Below are 12,756 nucleotides of genomic sequence, written 5' to 3'. Positions count from 1 at the left end.
TACTATTTTTTAAAAATATAATATATTTTATGCAATAATGAGAATAATAATTATAGTAATATTCTCTGGATGGATAAATAATAATATTACTAACACTAACAACTAAGAATTAGTGCTTACTGCTAAGTACCTAATATCTAATAACAATTATAACATGATAGCATTTTGACATTGTTAAGACCTATGTCATGCCCATCTGAAACCTGCATCAGATCTAACTACTATCTTAAACCTGCTTCACCAGCATAGGCTTGCATAAGAGTTGCTATATATGTGGTTCTAGAATATAGCAGTAAGCATGCTGTATGTGTGCCACAAAATGCTAAGTGGATTTTTGGTCCACAATGCGGTACGACCATCTATAGCAACCGCAAATAGATAATGCAGTGCAGTTAATGGACAGCACGTGCATTTGCAGGCTTGTATGCAGAAATATGCATCTCATTTTAAATGACTGATGATCGGTCCTATAAGTGTTGTGCTATAGGGATTCGATCACAAAGTAATCTTGATTGATCTTATAATAAATATGACCGATAAATTGAGTTTCTTATTAACTGTTATGTATGTAAAGTTTGGAAATATTGGTGTATATAATGTTTGAATCCAAATTAACATGGGCTGTGGTGAACCAAGATATCAATGCAGTTCTTTTATTCTAAGAATGAAACAGATAGTTAGATTCCCCATGTGCATTCTAATTTCAAAAATACTTGGGTGTCTTAGTTCTTTTGCCATGGAAAAAAATACAAATGAAATCAGATTCCTAAAAGTATTTTAAAGCCTGTTGTCTTTAAGCGGCTCATGCATTCAGGTTTTCTCAGGTTCCATGTGATACATCAGACCTGTTATCGCAGTAGCTTGTCTATACATATATAAAGAAATTATTGTTGCTTTGCTAGTGTACAACTGGCACTGTCTAACATGCATGTCTTTTGTCTTCATAAATTTCTCTGAGTTCTCGAATTATATGGTATCTACCAGTATGTGGTCTGCTTGGCTTGAAAATAGCTTTTAGTGTGTTGCAGCCTTGTTTTCGGTTAATTAAAGCATGCATTGCATCCATTGAAAACTAAATTTATGTTGTTAGCTCCATGGCAGTCATGGAGTGATGCACTTGTATAAGTGGTTTGCAGCCTGACATTGGGAATGCTTGCTATTGCCTTACTATTGCTGCATATGTTTAGATTGCAGTGCAATATCTGATGCCAGAGCTTGCAGGCATGAGCCTCACGCCGAAGCTTTGCAATCGTGTGGCTGAGGCATTTGTGGCCAGATTTGGGAAATATGCTGGTTGGGCACAAAATGTGCTCTTCATAGGTGAACTATCATCACAGAAGGCCCTCAGGCCATCAGATGTTACTGTCAGCAGCCAGCCAAGGTCTGCTAAGAGAAAACACAAGAAAAACAAAGTGGCTACAGACATATCCTCTCAGGTTGGATAAACATGCAGGTAGGGTCATCCGCTTGCAATTATTTAATTTCTAGCTGGTTGGTTTGACATACATGGGTCATTAGTTTTTGTAAACCATGAGATCTGTGTGTGAATGGATGACCCTTTCTTGGGAGGGTAGAAGAGTTTTCCTCATGATCTAGCATAGCTTGCGAAGTTATGACATGGCAGATTTCATTAAAATGTTGTGGCAGAAGGACCCAGATGTGCTGATAACTTGTAATCATGGCCCCTGGCAGAAACTTTCCTTATTACGGCATGCACTGATACCTGATTCAATGGAGGATCGTATTGTCATATGTAGCTGCTGAAAGTTTCAGAATCATTATTCCTCAGATACCTCTTCCTTTTTCCTTGCTCACTGTATTCTGTAAGCTGGAAACCATTACTGATTCATTTAATCTAGTGATTTGTTTCTGCTATGAGAAAGATTGCGGACTACTTTGTTGTTCTCCCTCTTCTCAACTTTTTCAAAAATGAAAAATATATTGAAATTCTGAAACTGCGACAAAAAAATTGTATTACGGTGCATCCGAGGGTTTGGACATGAAGTAATAGGTATGCATTGGCAGAGATAAGCTCCTTGCTCAATCCAAATCCAATGTTAGGGATGCAATCGAGCTTAATTAGATATCTAGAAACTTGAATTTAACTCGATTCAAAATATTTGGATTTGCAACTTGGCTAGAAATTAGTTGGATCTTAATAATTCAAACTCGAGCTCGGCTCAATTGAGAAAGAAGAAAAAAAAAAAATAATAATTGAGATCAATTTAATTAAAATATTAATTTAATTATACTCAAACTCACATTCAAATTTTGACTTATTAATATAATATATATATATATATATAATAATATTATTAAAATATATATAAATTTTAATAGCTTCTTGAGTTATTCGAGTTTGATTTGAAAAATTATTCATTTTATTTGAACTCAATAATGATGAACTTGAGTTGAATCAAGCAGCTCTACTTGTTCTCACCTCTATCCACTGCAAAAAGTTCTGCCAGCAGATTTATGTGCTTGCTGTGGCTGCATTCAGCTGCAGAATGCATAGCTCAGATATCCAGTGTATACTGCAAAAATATTGCAGGATAATCTTCTTCCGGCTCTGTATAAGCCGGCTATTGATTTTTAAAACGGTGCTGCGGAGCAGGAAGGGGAGCGGTGCAGCGAAGCGTTCATGCCTGGATCAATGAACGAATTCAGCCAGCTTGACCAGATTGGCCACATTTTTAACTTGTAGATCTTTTCGTCCTACTGCCAAATAGCCTCTGATTCATAGCGCTCCCTTTTTCCCAAGAGAGCACGACTTGGATTTTTTCCCCCCAAAGAGAAGTGGTGTCATGCCTCCTTCTGGGAGGAAAACATGATTGCAGAATCAAGGCCTGGCTCGAACTCTTAGATATTGCATGTTCCAAGGGAGAGGAAAAGAACAAAGACTAAAACCTGTAATATTTCGAAAATTACAGCAAGAAATGATACAACTTCACTATGCAAAGGCTCTAACGTAATCCATACAGCTCAGTATTGGAACCCCCATCCCAAAACCACCTGTTTTAACCGATATTTGAATTATTTCCTGATGAGGATCTCAACAAATGATGATTTGAAGTGTTTGGCATACCAGAACTGAACATAACATTTGGAGAGGATGCAGAAGGAGATGGGAGGATTGCTGAGAGAGTCGAGCGGAGTCCAAAACCAGATGGCTGTGGTCGTTGCATAAAGGACATCTGAGGATGCCCGGGCAGATTCTTGCCAAATTCTGATGAGACGTTTGCCTGCCCAGCTGAGGCTGGTATGGTTGGTTGTGTTGCGGTCGTATTCATACCAGCAGCAGCTGCAGTTGGTAGAGTAGTTCCTGCTTGTGCAAACTGGGTTGACATCATCCGAACACGCTCCATCAAAAGCCTCTGTCTTGCCCTCTCCACCTGTTCACATTCCTTCAGCAGAATGGTTTCCACCTCTGCGAACTGTTTCAGCTTCCACTCCAACCTCTTTAACTGCATAAAGATAAATGAGAGGCACATCAGTTGGAAATATAATGGCAACACCAAAAACCTGGACTCATCCAAACATGACCAATCCTATGGCAGAACTTCTACATGCATTAAATAAAAACTGGTGATCAAATCTACAATGATCCGGGAGACTAACAATTACAAATTAAACTATGGAAGAAGGTGGGGTGGGAGCTGTGATGAAACACTGGTACTCAGAAGAAACCAGAAAGGCCACAGAGAATAAGTGAAAAGTGGTGGAAGTCAGTCGTGCTGAGCAACCAGGGCTATGGCGGGGTATGCCTTGATCTGATGAGGAGATGGTTGAATCAAACGCTATTCCTAATCGCAAATCTGATGATGGTATTCTAATTGGGAATGAAGGTGACGATGAGGAGATTCTAGAACATAGGATGACAGGTCAGAGGTTCTTTATTAATCTCTATATTAACCTTGATATCAACCTATGTCAGTTACATTTAAAATAGTCTATTCATGTTAGCCTTTCCAAGTGGATCTATCAAATACCATCATTTATGATGCAGATCTAGAAGTAGGGTTAGGGGCTTGAATGGCCAAGAAGGCAAGAATCTAATAACAAAATAAAATCCCCTAAGAACTCCATCAGGAACACCAAGAAAAAGATGCAGTTCTTTTGAGGGTGGAGAAAAGAAAATCAGTTGTCATCAATCAATTGCAAGTAGAAAATTATTAGGTCAGTTTCCAGCCACATCTTCTTTCAACATAGTAGTTTAAAGTATCTCCTAAGACTTCAGTTCATCTCTGACAGATATTAGCTGTAATAAACCCTAGGATATATCCCAAAGAAATTTAATAAATGACACTATAATAGCCAAAGATAGCACACCACATGGTAACAACAAATTAGCTTGAACACAGACCTGGTGATTTATGATAATGGCAGCCAGTCTCTGAATTTCACGCTCTTCTTGATCCCCAAATAGTTTTGCCTTCACTGCTGCTGCAGACAGACCACCCTTGGCAGCTAGTTTTACACGTTCAGAAGAAAAAGGAGAAGGAGCCTTTTTTTTAGCATATGGCACCGGATCTTCAGGAGATTCATCTGGATTGATAAATGGAATGTTTAAGAAAAACAATATAGTGTGAAAATGAATAAACAGAAAAGGAATAAAATAATTTACCCTTTTGGCGGCCAAAGTTTGCATGTGCTCCATGAGCACCAAGTTCAGAATGCATGCTCTCAGAACTCAACCTTCAAACGTGAAGCAAAAGTCTGATATTATTTGTTTGCAACTCAAGTGGATGGAAGTTTGTATTACAGAAATCATCAAATAAAGTTAGGTCCATACACAAAACATGGCATTGGCAAGACTTTGCAACCGAGGTAATTCTTAAGCCCAAGTGTCAGCAAGTTAAACATGAATGCCGTTGCAAAGAAACATTATATGGAAATAGTTGTTCATCATGTACTTATCCAATCACTAGTACAAGCTCAATATTCTAACCTGTGGTCCTCTTTAGTCAAGACAGATAATGCTGCACTAGCACAGGCTGCAGCAACTCTTGGTCCAATTGCCGAGGTCAAAAATGCAACCTAGAAACTTCTCCAGACAGTTAGACAGCAAAATAATTAAATGACACAAGGACCTCATACTTCAGTAAAATGCCAAAAGAACTATAAGCATAACCATAACCATGATCCTTGGAGATCAATTGAGCAATATGCAAATCTCGTTCTGAACTATTTGAGATGTGTTATGAATTCTTACTCGCCCAAAGTTTCTAACCACGAGAAAAGCTACTAGAACCAACCCGACAGGATTAGTTAAAGATATTAAGCAGCACAGAATCCCAAAAATGCAGACTGTGAGAGAGTATTTAGTAAAAGACATTGTGTTGCACTTACTGGTCCCTGTGCTAGGGATAGCAAAATCGACCCGACCCGATGGGTATGCACTCTACCCAAATCCAGTCAAACCCGAAAAATAGGATTTGATCGGGTTTGGATTCGAATTTAGGTAAAACCTGAAAACTATAGCACAGGTATGGGTAGGGCATGGTAGTGCTGTTTTCTACCCAAATTCGAATCCGAATCCGACTCGAACCTACGGGTATGGGTAATACCGGAACCCATACCTGAATATATATATTTATAATTTTGTTTTGGTAATTTGTTTTGATTGATAATATGCATAAAATTATTTTGGTTATTTATATGTTTTATGTTGAATTGTAATTCTATTTCTATGTTTGATTTCTATAAATCTGGACTTATAAATTATGTTGTATGTTGAATTGATAATTTTGTTTTGATTGATAATATGCACAAAATTATTTTGGTTGTTTATTTTTTTTGGATATGGGATAGGTATGGGGCGGATATGGGTTAGGAATAGGAAAATGGGTTATCCGTGGGTATCTCTGAACCTATTGGGTAAGGGGATGGATATCTCTTTTCTTATCCGATCGGATATTGGGTAGAGTTTGGGTATAGGATATTAAGTTCGGGTTTGGGGATGGGTAGTACAATACCCGACCCAAATCCTACCCATAGCCATCCCTACCCTGTGCCCATACAACTCCAACCTAGTGCACAGCGAATCAGCCACACTTAACCTTCAATAAAATTATTGTTTATATTACAGGAACCTCTCTAACAGAAAATCAACATATTTGGTTCTACATCACTGGAAAACCTGAAGAGCATTGGGTTAAGACATGCGACATTGGTACCAGCAAAACCATCCAAAATACACTTGTTGCCAAGGATGATAACTGATATATCTCAAGATTGTATCAAGCTACAATGTTCATTATCATTTTTAAAATCTTAAAAAAAAAAAAAAACAGAGCATTCATAATCTGCTTTTTTTCCAACATTTTTGGATATCTCATTTAATTCAAATTACACTGTACAACAAATCCCAGCACTTATTGGTCTGTGTAGATTTTTTGCTTCAGGTGGATATGTTACATCTTGTTACATACCTAAAAACCATGACCGGTATAATTAACTCCTATTGATTAAACATTAGGGTGATATGTCATCATTTAGAGTTGTATAAGGAGAGCAGGTTAAGAAGAATACAGAGTTTCTTTGATTTCTTGATTTTAGATGCTTTTGACAGGATTGCTTCTTTTTTTTTATTTTTTTTTGTTATTTAAGGCTATGAGATTATTGGCACGGTCTGTGTTGCAGGGAAACACATGTTATTTTAAGATGTGGATATTGCTGCATGGATGCATCCATTGTCCATGCATATATATGTGTGTAGCTTTGCCGGTATGGTGTGGATTATGGAAGAATATAACCATCAATCTAGACTAAATGCACATTACACTTCCATTGCCTCATGAACATCCAGTGCACTATCAGAATTTAAAGCAGCAATCATATTCCGAACAAATTTGTGTTTTCAAGATAGGCAAAAGAGATTTAACTATAAACCTGTTATCACCATGAACCAAAGCAAAGGCAATTAAATCAAGCATACTAGTCAGATTTGTGTCTTAGCTTCATGTGAAAGAAGTAAATCCATGCAGATTCACGTAGCTACTTACCAGCGACATAACTGGATTTGCAGAATCAGCAAACGGAATCTGGTCGCCTGAATTTAATTCTTGAAGGGCGAATGAATAAGAAAACACTCAGAACAGGAAAATTAAAGAACAACAATATAAAAAAGCAGCACAGAAAAACAAATGCTGAACTTATTGAAGGGCCAATGGACTGTGTAGAATTACCTGTGGTATCACAAATAGAATCTGAACATGGCAATCCAGTCTCATGTGGCAATCCAGGCTCATGCCCTTTCAAAGAATCAGATTCAACAGCCATGTGTGATAGCTCAATATTTTCTAGTAGACCATGCTCCATTGGAAGACAAACAAAGTGAAGAATACATTGTGCTTTTGACTTGGTGCCCACATGCTCTGCAATTTCGTTCCAGTTATCATGATATTTCTCCAAGGCCTCTAGCAGCAGCAACGTCTCCTGATCAGTCCAGCTATCCCCATCAAGATCAGGTGTATCTTTCTTGGAGTCCACTCTCAGAAAATCTAAACTTGAGTGACCAGTAACAAATTTTGCATCATGGAAGCAGTCTGAGCAAAGCATTACATCAGCCTGTTGAATTACAATAAAAAACGAAGACTACTCATGAAGTATCATAAATTTGATGACCACGATGATGCATGAATATACCCATTTTACATCACAATGGAGGTATCTAGCATTGCCCGTTAAATTCTCCAAAATATGTCAAGAAAAGAAGCTAATATTATGAAAATTATGTAATTAGGCCAGGTTGCAAAACATGTAGTAGTATGATGCTTCAAGAATTTAATGGACCATTTTAATACGAGATTGCATACAAGTTACCATGAATCACATCATAAAACCTGGTAGGCACTAAAAACAAGAAGCTGGCATTATCTTTTTGCTGATTAGAAGATGGCGTAATCACAAGCACAAGAAACTTCAGATTTTCATGGCAAACCATTCTTTTTCTGATACAAGTCCATCAAAACTATCGTCTATAAAACTAGTTAGGCATTTGCAGAGTTCAGATATCAAAGCATAAATCCAGGAATCTTTTTGGCGGCTATCTTTCTTGAATACAAATATTTATAGGACCAATAAATGTAACATCACAGGAGTTCCAATCTCTGAGGAGCATTTTTCTAAGAAAATTGTGATTCCTTGACAGTCAACAACCCCATTTTACACTAAAGTGTAGTTAATTTTGCTGTTCCCAACATAGTTACACAGACGTAGGTGCTGAAAGCACGTATCATCACCATCATCATCCTCCAAACCAATACCATCAAAACGTGATTGGACATGGAGGAAATTTCTAAGTCAACAAGCCTTCATGAAAGGATTGAGCAGGTCATTATGAACGGTCATCAATGCAGAACCACCTGTATACAAATTGATGCCAAGTTTGCACCAGCTGCTAGAGCATGCCCTAATTCTGTAATTAGGGAGAAGGGTGTTTGGTTAGATCTGATAACCAGACATCTGCACCTTCTTTCTTCCATCTATTCCTTCTCTTTCCCTACCTTTTGATTCTTCAATTCTTTTATCAAAAGATGAAGTTAAAAAGCATTTCTACAGCAGACTGCCTAAGGGTGATGCAGCCTATCAGAAACTTGGAGCATAAACATGACTAATCCAGCTTTTCACTCCAACTCAGATCTGAGTTCTGATCTGAATTATTTCAAGTTTGCAGCCACCTACTCAGCAAGTAATGTAAATTCAGTCTTGCACCTGCTAACGTTCTTCCTGATTAAAAATATTTTTTTTAAAAAAAATCGGTGCATCAGTTCACTACAGATCTGACTCTTAGTTCAGGTAACAGAAAATCTAGCGTATGGCTGTATGGAACTCAAGGAAGGAGAAAGAAAATGAAAAATGAAGTAGAGTAGGAACAAAGAGAACAAGCAAGAGGAGAATATTTTTTTGAAAAAGAGGGACCCGCAGCCTACCCTTTTTCCTCAAATAAAAAATCCATACAATTTCTTCAAGATTCCCAATACCATCCTAACTCTTTAATTTAGAGAAAATAAATCCCAAACAACCAAAATGACCACCTAATAAATAGCTATATCTGGCCCCATCTTTAAGGGTCAATTTGAGTCCTTTTTTGGACTCATATACAGGAAATAAATCTGCCACTATATCTCTCTATTGATAGACATGACCAGCCACCTAATAGCAGATAAATATAAGTCTAAGTACAACACCAGAAAAATCCTAGACAAACAACCCAAAAACTATCACTGCAACATGGTTTGCCATACTACCCCATACAGTCCGATACTGAACCGCATACTATACCATACCGGTACCAAACCAGTATGGTGTCTTGTAGCATATCGACACTCAGAGCGCTATCTTCTACTGTACCAAACCGCATATCAACATGGTAACAGGATGGTACCGGCATGGGATCCAATACTGAAATGATAAACTTTGCTAAAAAGTATTGAATCTAGATATATCTAAACAGATCAATTTAGTTACATATACTTGCGTCCTAGTAAATCCTCTACACCATGGTTACTTACAACAATCATATGCAATATGTCCAGCTACCGCCCTTATACGTGAATTAACCCACTCCACGCTTTTTCCCAAACTGTTACGTATATAAAAGCCCATCTTGAGCTTTCTATGTGAGCATCATATTTCAAAGAGTGTATATCAAGCTACCACCCTTATAAGGGAACCAATGCAATCCATGCATTTTCCCAACTTTCTCTTATGGCACGGCATCCAAGTTCATCTTGAGCCTTCCAAGTAAGCTTCAAAGACCATATACTTCAGATTGAGGTACCTGGTGAGCAATCCCACCAACACCATTGTTTTCATTGATCATAACGTCATGTTGGGAGCATGGTCAATAATAACAAGCAACATATAGATAAGAAATGTAAGGCAGATGTCTAGTAACGATTGGAAGGACAGTTAAACGTGCATAAGATACTGACTTGGTGTAAACACATTCACTGGCAATATGAGGACCAAAGAAGAATCAAAAGGTAATAAGAAATGATCTGGAAATGGTTAGGATCAATGTCACCTGGACCAATGTCATGGGTGTCAAGTATCCATGTGTCCAGAACTGTCGGATATGGAATCTTTCAAAGGATCAGACACGGGGACACATTGATATTACATAGATGTGTACTTAAATATGTTTAAATATATGCATATAATATATAATTTGTTGGATCAATTGCATTACAACTTCATGGAATTCATAAATCATGTGCTAAATATTACACTAGATTTGAAAACTTCCAGGTATAGGTGCGAAAAATTGTTATGAAACCATGATATCATCTCGATTCATTGACTTGAAGCTTCAAGAAGTGTCATGTAGTATTTGGATGTGGAGTGTCCAAGTGACTGGACACGGCAAAAAACTTCTAAGGTGTCCAGGTAACAATGGTTCAGATGATAAATGCAGCTCCAACATAATGGGATAAGGCATACACTATTCCTACATTATTGTTACTTAAAAATAGAAGTTGGGTGGGGAAGGAGATGATCTATATATTCAAACTGAGTGTAGCATTAGATACTAATTGAAAAAATATCGCCCATGGGCAAAAGAGCATTATCAAGTGTGATGCTGTCATATTCAGGATCTTTTTTTTTTCCCCTGAGCATCTAACCTGGTCATCAGTATTTTATGTAAAATATGTGGTCAGAAAATCAAGAAATAAATTAAAATTTAGAAAGAGGATTATATAAGCATAATGCCCTGCAGTACAGCTTTGAACTGTGGAGTAAATCAGACCTCCTTCTGTGACTGATAGTGCAAATTGGGCAGAGGCCGAGAGCAGTAATTGCATGCATGTTCCCATAGCCGCACCCGGATTCTATTGTCCAAATCAGAAAGTCCAGAATCAGAATCCAGTGATGCAGAAGAAGACGAAGATGACAGCAAAGCGAAATCCTCCACCCTAAGACTACACTTTGGCCTATCAAACAACACCAGACTGTCAATGGATCTCAGAGGTCCAGTCTTTAGCTGAAGCTCCCCGGTACTTTCCTCATTTAGAAGAGAACCAGCCATTCTGAGCCCGCGATGCATTGACGAGGTGGCGAGGTAATTAATGATTCCGGAATGATCCAGGAACCGCACAATCCGGCTCAGATCGTAAAGCTCTTTGTTGGCAACAAGCCTCTGGCAATCAACAAAAGATAGCCTCTTTCCAGGATTCTCCCAGTACTTGAACACTATCTTGTTCCGTAGCGTCATGTACCTCTCTGGCGTGTGGTCGCTCGACTTCCCCGAGAAGAAGTGCGGTACCACTTGCCTCTCCAGCCGGTGCACCGTCATTGGCGAGAACCAGTCTGTACACCCCAAGAAATCAACTTGAAGCATGCAATCAAATATTTTGAATGAAAGAAGAAAGAATGAGCAAAGAGGAGGCACCGACCAGCATGCATGGGGAGGACCATGTGTTGCTCCCTCCCAAGCCACTTCACGACGCCCTTCCCTTCCATGTGTGGCAGTGGAGTGCAGACATAGGCCGAGGGCTTGTCGAGATCGGGCGGCTGGAGCAATGAGGGGTTGTCCGGGAGGACAGTGGAGAGAGCCTGGAGCTGGCCGTGGGAGATGTTTTCAAGAAGGGGAGCGGCCCAAGGCCTCGAGCCGGCGGAAGCAGAGAAGGAGGAGGAGAGGGAGAGCTCGGCGGCGACGAGGTCGAGGACGGAGGAGTGGGGGCGATTGACGAACCGGCGGAGGACGGCGGGGAAGTCAGAGATGCGTTGGCCGGTGTCGGGGAGAACTTCGGCCTCACGGAGGTCGAGGACGGGGTCGGAGGACGGATTGTTGGCCTGGGAGTCATGGTCTTCATCCTCTTCTGCCACCTCCCTTGTAGCGGCCTCGTCTTCGTCGTCGTCGTCGTCGTCCTCGCCGTTGTCGTGGGGCTTCAGGCGCTTGGGATTACTGCATCGCTTCCTCTTACGCCATTTGAAGCGCGAATCTGCCATGGATCAGAGGACACTGAGATCGGAGGATCGAAATGTAGACCTAGCAAGAAATTAGAAAGAAAAGAGAAGAGGAAATGGAGGAGGAGAGGAGAGGGAAACAGAGAGAGGAGTACCTGAGGAGGGGAGAGAGGGGGAGGCAGGGTACATGGGCTAAGAGGAGAGGAGGAAGGAGGTGGAGTTTTTCTTGGCACGAAAAGCAGCGGGGATGGGGCACGAGGGAAGGGCGAGGGTGGAGAGTGCGGTAAACAGAACGCGGGACAACATACCCTCGCAAGTGCGAGACGAATATTTAAGGTTGTGGTGTTCCAGCGGAACCACGCCAGTGATGGTTCGGTGGTTCCCTCGGCTGGGAGCTGAAAACTTGTTGGAGATGGGGGTGAGATACATTGCTGGGGTATGCAGAAATTTTTGTTTTAATTTTTTTTGTGGGGATGGGTTGGGCTAAGCAAGACCTCCATAATTGAGAGTTTGAGGGGGCAATATATATATATATATATATATATATATATATATATATATATATATGTATGTGCGTGTGTATATATATATATATATATATATATGTATGTATGTATGTATGTGTGTGTATATGTATGTATGTATGTGTGTGTATATACACACACTATATATATATATATGTATGTGTCTATACACACACACATGCGTGCGCGCGCGCCCGCCGCGCATACATATATATATATATATATATATATATTTATTTTTTTTTTTTGATTGAGAGTTTAAAAAAAAAAATTTCTCTTTTTTATTGGAAGCAATAAAGAAAAGAAAGAAAAAAATATT

General features: G+C 39.3%; 1 protein-coding gene across 3 annotated transcripts; it reads right to left on the bottom strand.

Moving 5' to 3' along the window:
• Positions 1 to 2,891: 2,891 nt before the first annotated feature.
• On the bottom strand, positions 2,892 to 12,246 carry LOC140850826 (SWI/SNF complex subunit SWI3C homolog). Of its 3 annotated transcripts, none has more exons than XM_073243575.1 (9): positions 12,069 to 12,246; positions 11,400 to 11,948; positions 10,754 to 11,313; positions 7,188 to 7,569; positions 7,005 to 7,051; positions 4,949 to 5,037; positions 4,625 to 4,695; positions 4,364 to 4,545; positions 2,892 to 3,464 (listed from the first exon to the last, which is right to left on the bottom strand). In XM_073243575.1, exons 1-9 carry the CDS (start codon positions 12,100 to 12,102, stop codon positions 3,018 to 3,020), a joined length of 2,361 nt encoding a protein of 786 aa, XP_073099676.1. In that variant the 5' UTR covers positions 12,103 to 12,246; the 3' UTR covers positions 2,892 to 3,017. The 3 variants fall into 3 exon arrangements, with proteins under 3 accessions (XP_073099676.1, XP_073099674.1, XP_073099677.1); XM_073243573.1 differs by having other exon boundaries at positions 7,005 to 7,063; positions 12,069 to 12,240; XM_073243576.1 differs by having other exon boundaries at positions 7,005 to 7,063; positions 11,400 to 11,968; positions 12,069 to 12,225.
• Positions 12,247 to 12,756: the final 510 nt, after the last annotated feature.

Source organism: Elaeis guineensis, chromosome 9 (genome assembly GCF_000442705.2).
Source record: "Elaeis guineensis isolate ETL-2024a chromosome 9, EG11, whole genome shotgun sequence".
In the NCBI taxonomy this organism is placed as follows: Eukaryota; Viridiplantae; Streptophyta; class Magnoliopsida; order Arecales; family Arecaceae; genus Elaeis; species Elaeis guineensis.
Note: the sequence above shows the minus strand (reverse complement) of the source record. Positions and strands in the feature narration are given on the sequence as shown.